The sequence below is a fragment of the Chelonia mydas genome, unplaced genomic scaffold (assembly GCF_015237465.2).
Source record: "Chelonia mydas isolate rCheMyd1 unplaced genomic scaffold, rCheMyd1.pri.v2 scaffold_63_arrow_ctg1, whole genome shotgun sequence".
Taxonomy (NCBI): Eukaryota; Metazoa; Chordata; order Testudines; family Cheloniidae; genus Chelonia; species Chelonia mydas.
The window spans coordinates 147274-156755 of NW_025111273.1; the positions used below are offsets into that span (position 1 = coordinate 147274).

A 9482-nucleotide genomic window follows, 5' to 3' on the forward strand; every position below is an offset into this window, starting at 1 on the left:
CATGCCCCCTTTACCCTTTGCTTTCCTAGCTGGCCTGAACACACCCCACCCCAACCCCCAGACCCACTCACTGCATGCTCCCCTCCCACCTTTGCGCACACATGCTCCTTGGGCATTCTCACCTGCACTCAGTGTTCCTGGCTGTATGACCTTGTATTAAAATACATTGTTTGAATGGCACCATCTTACCAAGCTAGGGCCAGATCATTCTTTATGGCTGCCCTATCCTCCTCATTGACCACTCCATGAATCTTTGCATCATCTGCAAACGTTAGCAGCAGTGATTCTGCATTAACTTCGATACCGGATACATCTATTGGCTGACATTCAGCCCCCACCCTTCCTGCACCATCCCATCCCACTCTGATCGTGACAATTGTGAAGTGCCTTCATTGCAGGCCGTCTGTACAGTGTCTCCTTGAACTGAGGTGCAGTGTGCGTCCAGCCCCCGCATTGCGGATTGACCACCACAGCACATATAGAAATTGGTATTTATTGAATCAATCATCAGGAATTTACAACCCAAGAAGCAATCCACCTGGCTGAGCTGGTGCCCTGCCCTCTGGGGGTCCTCGACTCCTCCTAGCCCCAGGGTGGGTTTAAGAGGAAGAGCTTCATTAAAGAGAGGAAGGGCACATGCCCAGCCACATGGCTTATACCAACCCTCCCAGCCTTTATACCAGCTGCTCAGTCTGAACAAAGGCTGGGGGAGCCCGAGAGGTCGTTGAAATATTCCAATAAATAATTCTAGATAGAAACTACCTGCTGTTCTGCATCACCTGCATTTATCCTTAATAAATAATTAATTCATTAAATCTGCAGGAACCAATTAGCCACGTTAACCCCCTGAATCAGCCTGTGGGGAAGGCCGCATCACCGGACACTCAGCTCAGGCACAGTCTGGAAGGGCCTTGCCTCGGCCACCTTGACCTTGGGAAGGGGAGCCGTTTGATCACGGTGCTGCTCTGAGTTGGGGAGGAAGATCAGCACCTGCTGCACCGTGAGAGAAGCATAGCTCTCAAGGGAAGGATGGTATAGAGCAGTCCTGCCAAAGTGCAGGAGACTGGACTAGATGACCTCTCGAGGTCCCTTCCAGTCCTATGATTCTGTAATTCTCATTCCCAAAGCCAAGACACCCAGCCAGCCCTGCTGCCCTGTATCTGCGGGCAGAGGCTTATAGTGTCCAAAGGAAGGAAGATCTGCCATCTCACGAGGCCGCTTCAGGGCTGGCACTTGAGTTGTTCTCCTGGGGGGAGGCTGTGGCGCCCCGGGGCGTCACTTCGATGATGCGCGGCTTGTCGATGATGCGCGCAGTCTGGTTCCCCTTCTCCACGATGCCAATGATCCAGGCCTGGTGCCCCTCCCCGTATTTGGGCGACTTGATTTCAGCACAGAAACGGGCGGCCTGCTCCCGGGGCAAGCAGATTAGCAGCCCCCCTGCAAAGAGGGACAGGGCTACTCAGTCCCCATTGTGGGGGGAGGGGTGTCAATTCGCCCTCAAGTCTCACTGCCATGTAGACAATCAGCAGCAGTCATGGGGGGAAGGTTGCTATTGGCCCCTCAAACCTTCTGCCATGGGCCAATCAGAGCAGCTCAGAAAGGGGTGAAAACTCTTCTCTGCCCCACACAGTTAGCTTGTGGGGAGATGCCACCAGAGTCCCGCTGCCCAGCCGCTAGCTAGAGCCAGTGCACACGCAGTGGCCTGGGGTGACGTGCAGGGATTAGCATTTCTCCTTGCCCTGGGCAGGGACTACAAGGCAGGATGACTAAGGCCTGGCAGCCAGCCCAGGAGGGTGGAGTCGATAAATATTGAAACAAAAGGGTATCAGATTCCACTCTGCCAGGTTAACCCAGTGAGTCTCTCCCTCTCTCCTGTCACACCAGGCCCCACCATTTGGTCACTGGCTGTCTCACATGAAGCACCGGTGACAATCCCATGTTGTCTTGCCCCAGCTTCATCTCAGAGGCATCAAGCTTCTGAGCCACAAACTGTCCCAGCTGCCTCCCCTGAAATCCCCAGGGAACTGGCCAGGCCTGATGATATGAGACAGCCGTCCTCACCTGCCTGTGGGTAGGTGAATTAGGAGGCACCTCTAATTCAGGTGACCCTGGCTCCCCGCCCTACCTGATGTCTCCGGGGATGTCCCCTGCAGCAGCCCAAAACGATTCCCGCAGGCCTTGCTGATGGCAGCCATCTTGGCGATGATAGGCAGGTTGTGGATGACAAAAGAGACCTCGCTGCGCTGCTGCTTGGCCAGGTTTTGTGCGTGGCCCAGGATCCCAAAGCCCGTGATGTCGGTGGCAGCATGAGCATTGAAAGTGTGCATCAAACTGGCAGCTGTGGCGGGGAAGGAGAGGCACTTACGGGCCGGTCAGGAAGGAGCTAACTCCATGACAAGGGGTTGGATTCCAAAAGGGACTTTATGCACCTCTCACTTGCCAGGGCTTCGTCTCTTTCTCTTTTGGGAGATTAATGCCGGGAGAGGAGGGGTGCTCCCCTGAAGACTCCCTGCCAAGCACAGATCTCATGTCGTGCTGCTTAGTTTAACCTCTGAGCTCGCAAGCCAAGAGGCTCTGGCTGCTCCCTGACTACCAGCTCCAGACACTGAGGCAGGAAGCAAGTCCTGTTGCCACAAGCCCAGTCAGGCTACAGCTGGGAGCTGCAGAACAGAGCAGCCCACGCTCCTCACCAACTACATGTCCAGGTGCCTACCTGTCCTGTTCAGCATGGCCATACTGAACATGGCTTCCTGGTAGGCCAGCTCCACGTCCTCTTTGGACACCACCAGCTTAATCTTATTCCACCTCTCAGGCTGGAAAAGAAACAGGAGAGGGTAAGAGGCACCCAGGCCTGCCCCGCCCCTTCCCCCGCCACCCCCAGGGGCTCAGTCTCCTCCAAACCCTCCGGAGGGTCCCAAAGCAAGGCCTGTTGCCCATCTTGTGGATGTTCTACCGCCTGGGCCTGAGGATCTATGGGGGCTCTCCCATGGCAGCTCCTCAATCCCGACTCCCTCACCTCCCCCGACTGCAAGCTGTGCATGCATAACAGGGCAACAATAGCAGCAGGTGAATACGTACATTATCCAGCCACTGGTGAGCGTTGACAGCCACCTGCGTACCCAGCGGCTTGGTCAGCACCAGCACATCTCCGGGAACTGCACTGTCTGGCCTGAAACGGATAGACCCGTGAACTGTGCATACCCAGGTGAGTCATTCCTGGCTATGCCCTCCAGCCACTGCTTCTACCAATACGGACTGAGGAGCGTGGCTTTTCCATGCTGACCAAAGAACTCTCAAATGCCATATTCTGGGTGACTGACTAACTAACGCTATCTGTTCTGAAACAGCCTCCCTGCATCACGACTCGCTCATTGCATTGCTCCCCAAAGGTACAGAAATCTCTCCAGGAGACTGAATTAAGGTGGGCTCACTGTAAGAGACCACAGTGAGAGATAAGGAAGCTGGAACCTGAAAACCCAAACAGAGTCGGAGAGCTGCCGCGCTCATCCTTGTAAAAAGCATGGTCCCTCGGGGTCTGGTTCCAGGAAATTGTGTAGTGGCTAGCGCGCAGCCCAGACCATAGAAATGTGGAACCCCTGCATACTTCCTCCCTCCCGCCACTCCAGGAGCTGTGCATGCCTCAGGCTATCCTGCCCACTGGAGGCTTCTGGCATCTCGGGCTGCCCCTTGCCCTTTAACCCTGGTACTAACTGTACAGCCCCTGGGGCCTCACTGCTCCTCACTCACATGATAAATTCGTTGGGCTGGCACACCACAGTAGCAACACCCCCGACAATGATCCAAGGATTCAACACAGTCTGCCCGCCTGTCACTGATGTCCCACCATCCTCTGCGGCATCCCGGAAGCCTTTGATCATCAGTGGCATAATCTTTTCACGCTCCTGGGGAGGTGAGAACACAGGTCAGGAAACAGCTGGTGGGCTGGCTACTGGCAGCTCAGGGGACCTGTATGCAAGGAGGGCAGGGTGTGCCTTAGGGAAGCCAGGACTGAGAGGCACCAGCAGGGAGAGAGCAGCTGAGGACCAGGATCTGGGCTCTGCCAACACTTCAGAATTCTCAGAAAGTGGATTAGTAGGAGGAATAAAAAAGGACAACAACCGTATAACATGCAACAGGGCCCGACAGACTGACACTGCAGGTGACCTCACACCTACAGCCAAAGGTCACATATCAGATTTTAATCAGCTCCACTCAGGAAGATCAGAAGGACTTGAAATGCTGGAAAACATGCCAGGACAGCAGGACATTCTACCAGAGCAAGGCTGGGGAGGCGAGGAGGCATCCTCAGAATGAAGGGACAATAATCATTCTCCGCAGCACGGAGCCTCCCGACAGCACACTTGAACAAACAGTGCTTTGTGGAGATGCTGACATAGTTCAGTGTCCTATCAGAATGAAGGTAACTCCTTTGACGAGAACCAAGTTGTTGACTGGGGCTTGACAAATGGGTCTAGGGGCACAGAGTACCGAGCCCCTGGGGCACTGACTGCTGACAGCTGGTCACTGACAAGATGACCAGAGGGGAAATTAAAGTTACACCGCTACCCCGATATAACGTGGTCCTTGGGAGACAAAAAATCTCACCGCATTATATCGAACTTGCTTTGGCCCCCCAGTTCCTTGTTCCCTAATCGCCCCCAGGACCCCACCCCCTACCCAACCTCCCTGTCCCCTGACTGCTCCGACCCCTATCCACACCCCCCGCCGCCTGACAGGCACTCACCGGCAACGGCGGGAAGTGGAGCAACGCGGCCCCAGCCCACTCCACTCCACCACCTCCCAGCCGCAGCACTCCGCTTCACACCGCTGGTGAGTGCGAGGAGGTTGGGGAAAGGACAGCCCCCATACTCACCTGTGGCAGGAAGCGGAGCGCTGTGGCTGGGAGCTGGCGGAGTAGAGCGCGCTGGGGCCGCGTTGCTCCACTTCCCGCTGCTGCCGGTGAGTGCTTGTCAGGGGGCGGGGGGTGTGGATAGGGGTCGGAAGGGAGGTTGGGTAGGGGTTGGTGAAAGGATGCCCTCCACACTCACCGGCGGCGGGAAGCGGAGCAGCCCAGCCCCAGCCCGCTCCGCTTTCCTTGCCCCAGCCATGTTGCTGGGGGCAGGGTTGGGGAAAGGTCCCACACTCACCTGCAGCGGGAAGCGGAGCACAACGGCTGGGAGCTGGTGGAGTGGAGCAGGCTGCTCCACTTCCACCACTGCCGGTGAGTGTGGGGGGGGATCCCTTCCCCCAAGCCCCCTCCCCCAAGCGACACATCTGGGGCCGGGGCGAGGGAAGCAGAGCGGGCTGCTCCCCCCCCCCCCCCAAATCTCCTGAGCCACTCTGGGACTGCGGGGCCCCCAAAAGTGCCCCCCCATAGCTCCTGCCCCCCAGACCCTGGCGGGGGGAGCCCCTGACCGCCCCCGAGACCCTCTGTCCCTTATCCAACCCCTCGGCCCTGGCCCGGCACGCTTAACACGCTGCTCAGAGCAGCGTGTCAGAGCTTTACCGCGTTGTATGCGAACCCGCATTGTATCGGAGTAGAGGTGTATTTGCTTTACTGCTCTGTATAACAAGAGCCTCTTCACTGAGCTGTGCCAAGTACTGGGGGACGAGAGAGAGACACTATAGCACGGGCCACATCATGTGGACTCTTTTCTTCAATTAACTCCCCCAACACTTTGTTAATGTCGAGTCCAAGCTGCCCAGCGCTGCTGGCTACAGCTTCTGAAAACCAGGAAATACAAAGGTACATGGTACTCCCACAACACAATCTTAAGTCTTCTCCCCCCCACCACAGCAGGCAATAGCCACAGGAAACGGTTAAAGTAAGAGAGGGAGCCATAATAGGCAGACACTAAAAACCTGCCACTGTTTGTGCTGTGTTCCAGATTTGAATTTAAGCATTTCCCTGCACTCCACCTGCAATCCTGTGTGAGACAGAGCTGTACTGAGTGGTGGGTGAATCAGCTGGAGCAAGTTGGCAGAGCTGTCACCATGCTATGAGAACAGCTGCACATGAACTTTGAGGAATGCCTCAGTTCAGTGCTGAATTCTGCAGGCTGAGTCAGAAGAGGTGCATGAGGGTGTCCTCTTCCTCCCATCCCACAGGGATGATCAGCCTGGGGGCATACACTACTGTGGTCTCCAGGGCTTAGTGAGGGATAGGTGAAATCAATGTCTCAGATGGAATCCTCACTGCAGGAGTGAAGGGGTGGCAGCAAAGAGCAAATATGGGATTGTTTGGGTGGCACTGGCTCTGCCTCTCAGTGTAAGGCGAAGCAGGCAGCACCTGTTCAATACACCAGACCTAAACCTGACCTTTGTCCTAGCAAAGAGGTGGCACTGGACTTTACCATGCTCTGTGATATCTAGAGTGCCAGAATGTGTGTTCTTGGCATGCTGGGACACGGTAGAGTTAAGGCTGTGTTGTGAGGGTGGCCTGTACCTTCACTTTCCACTTCTGGGATTTCAGTTTAGCCAATCTCCATGTTCTGGAAGGGCATGAGACACCACTGGGCAACCTTTGCTCTGCATTAACAAACTGTTGGGGGCAGTTAATTTCCTTGTTTTGGTTTTCTTTAAATAATAATTTCTCAGCATGCCCACGTACTAGTCCTGCTCTCCCCTTTCACTGTCTGCATGATAGTCCCTTCACTACGCCGGTATCATCTCACCTCCTAAGTCTCCGCCTGTCCCACACGGCCTTGTTCTCTCCCCTCAGGTTGCAGAGTTGAAGAGAGAAAGCGGGACCAGTGCAGGGACTAGTATAAAGTCAGCGGGGAGTCTGAACCCCACTCAAAGGTCTCAGGCAAAAGCACACAGACACAAGTGTCAGCCTTGGACTGATGGAGACAGGAGGTGCTGCCCAGTTAGGCCACTAAGATGCCAGGAGACACCCTGTAGCCCGCCAGGAAGCTTCCTACCTGGGTAACTGGGAAAGGGAGACGGAGGGAGTGCCTGGACCCAACCATGTCTGAGAGCTGAGTCTGGAACAGACCAATGAGAGGGCTCAGTCTCTGCCTTCCCCAGCACTAGGGTATTTCAGGGGCCCTAGATGGAAAGCCAGGGCTCTGGTAGGGAGACAAGGACCTCCCCCACCATCTCCCTGGATTGTAACTCAGTGCCTGGAAATCTTAGTTGTGCTTTACAGAGCAGAGTAGCTATCAGGCTGCCAGCTCTGGGGCAGCAGCTGCTTCATTCTCTATAAACCTGCAGTACTTCCAACTCTCCTGTCACGGAACATCCGACATACCCCCACACCAGCAGTGTAGGGACATGCTGAGTCTACCCATACCAGCTGTGAAGGTCAGTGACCACAGCACATAGGTAGACCCTTCTCTCCGACATCCCATCCCCTCACCTCATCTGTCATTTTCTGGCTGACGCTCAGCAGCATCAGCATGTTGTCGCACTCGGTGATGCCCATGGCGTAGAGATCACTCAGCACATTGGCACATGCGATGCGGCCCTAGAACACAGGAGTGTGAGGGTCACCCATAGGACCTACCTTCCATGCCTCAGGCTCTGAGCCTGAGAGCCCATACCCCATTCTCCTGGACTCTGAGACTCAAGGTGCGCCCCCCTCCTTGGGCCCATCTCCTGCGCTGTGGGCTCTGCACCACAGAGCATGTCCCCTGCAGGGGGCCCATTTCCCATGCTCTGAGTCAGAGAGCATCCCCTACCCATGCCCCCCCCCCCCCCATGGGCTTTGAGCTCACTAGCACATCCCCCATGAAGATGGCATGCCAACAACAGTCGCCTTCCACCAGCCATCACAAGCGCAGTCTCTGGCATTACTTGTTCCCTTCTCCTGCCCACTCTGGAACCCACCCCTACTCGTACCATCATGTAGGGATCCTCAACCAGTGGGTAGAAGAAGTCTGTGGTCTGTACAAGGGAGAGACCCCCATGCCTGAGGGGAATGACGCAGGAGTCCATCCCTATGCCTATGAACAGGAGATGGAGATGGAGACTTTCACATCAGCAACAGCCCTCTAGCCCACTACCCTACCCATAATCCCCATTCTTCACAGATGTCCCAACACCTGGAGCCTTTATCCCTCCACTGCCACAGGCCCCACAGCCAATTCAACCCCCTCCTACCTCACCCACCATCCCCATCCATCCAAAACCACTTCCCCAACCCTCCACTGCCACCTTGAATCCCTCTAAGCTGCCACCTCAACCTCCGCCCACAACTCTTATCCCTCAGCTCCCAGACCCTACCACCACCCCCTGCCTCTACGACCCTCAACCCACACTTCCCCCACAGCCCCAACCCCCTCGTTTTGCTGCCACCCAACAGCCCCTTTTCCCTCACCCACAGCCCTCTTGCTCCCTCTACACCATCACTCCCCCATGGCTGCAGACTCCCCACCACTCCTGCTCACAGCCCCTCCCCATTGCCCCTCCCACTGGTCACAGCCCCCACTCCAACCCCAGCCCCCTGCTGCCCCCAACCCATCCCTCTCGCCCACAGCCCCCTCCCCATTCCGACAGGCCCCAGTGCCCCCCTCTAGCCACAGCCCCTGTGTTTCCCCGACCCCATTGCTCCCCATGCAACGCCCCGCCCCCACACTCCGTGCTGCTGCCCCCCCGCGCTCACCCAGCGAGGGCCCCCCGGCCTCGGGCCCCCCCGTCTCGAGCCCGGCCGCCGCCAGCCCCGCGCGCGGCCCCCCCAGTCCCGCCAGGAGCCTGAGCAGCGTCTCCTGCGGGACTTTGCAGCCTCAGCCGCGCAGCTCCCCGAAGCCCGTGAGCCGCCAGCCCGGGGCCAGGCCCAGCGCCTCGGGCTCGAAGGGCCGGTAGCCGGGCGGGCCAGGGCCCGTGGCCGAGGGGGAGCCGGACAGCGTCGCCATCTTGGAGCGAGGGAGCGCGGCAGGAAGGCGGCTCGGGCGCGAGCGGCGGACCTGGCTCCGACACGTCCCGCGAGAGCTGGGCACGGCTGGGCCATGGCGGAGAGACCGCGAGACCTGGGCGGGGTGAGAACGAGAAAATCCCGCCACTCAGGGGATCCCGCGAGAGGCGCCGGAAACTGAATCCCGCGGGCTGGGTGGGGCCCTTGCAGGGGGGACCCCGCGCAGCGCGAGGAGGCTGCGGCCGGCGCCTCCGCGCTATGGGGGCGGGGAACGGCCGGGAACGGAAAATCCCGCGAGAACTGGGAGGCGGTCTTGGAGTGAGGATTTAGGCTCAGGGGAAGGGTCAGGGTCAGAGTTAGAGGGTGAGGGGTCAGGGGAGGTTAGGAGGAGCGTCAGAGGAACGGTTAGGGTTAGGGGTCGGGGTTAGGGTTAGGGTTAGGGTCAGGATCTGGGGTTAGGATTAGGGGTGAGGATGAGGGTGCGATTTAGGGGGAGGGTCAGGGTTAGGTTAGGGTTGGGGTCGGGGTGAGGGTTAGGGTTTAGGGTGAGAGCTTAGGGTTAGGTTAGGGTTGGGGTCGGGGTGAGGGTTAGGGTTTAGGGTGAGAGGAGGGGTTGGGGTTAGGGTTG

General features: G+C 57.6%; 1 protein-coding gene across 1 annotated transcript; it reads right to left on the bottom strand.

Annotated features, from left to right (window-relative positions):
* Positions 1 to 477: 477 nt before the first annotated feature.
* Positions 478 to 9024, bottom strand: LOC102937013 (selenide, water dikinase 2). The gene is made up of 8 exons (XM_037888819.2): positions 8606 to 9024; positions 7843 to 7946; positions 7361 to 7468; positions 3748 to 3902; positions 3079 to 3169; positions 2714 to 2813; positions 2126 to 2338; positions 478 to 1437 (listed from the first exon to the last, which is right to left on the bottom strand). Exons 2-8 carry the CDS (start codon positions 7936 to 7938, stop codon positions 1208 to 1210), a joined length of 993 nt encoding a protein of 330 aa, XP_037744747.1. The 5' UTR covers positions 7939 to 7946; positions 8606 to 9024; the 3' UTR covers positions 478 to 1207.
* Positions 9025 to 9482: the final 458 nt, after the last annotated feature.

What these genes read in the sequence shown, in the direction of transcription:
- LOC102937013 (XM_037888819.2), bottom strand. Translation starts at nt 7,938, where the DNA reads ATGGACTCCTGCGTCATTCCCCTCAGGCATGGGGGTCTCTCCCTTGTA. An exon ending in CTCACCAGTGGCTGGATAAT is followed by an intron (nt 2,814 to 3,078) that starts GTACGTATTCAC and finishes TTTCTTTTCCAG; the next exon opens with CCTGAGAGGTGGAATAAGAT. An exon ending in GACATCCCCGGAGACATCAG is followed by an intron (nt 1,438 to 2,125) that starts GTAGGGCGGGGA and finishes CCCTCTTTGCAG; the next exon opens with GGGGGCTGCTAATCTGCTTG.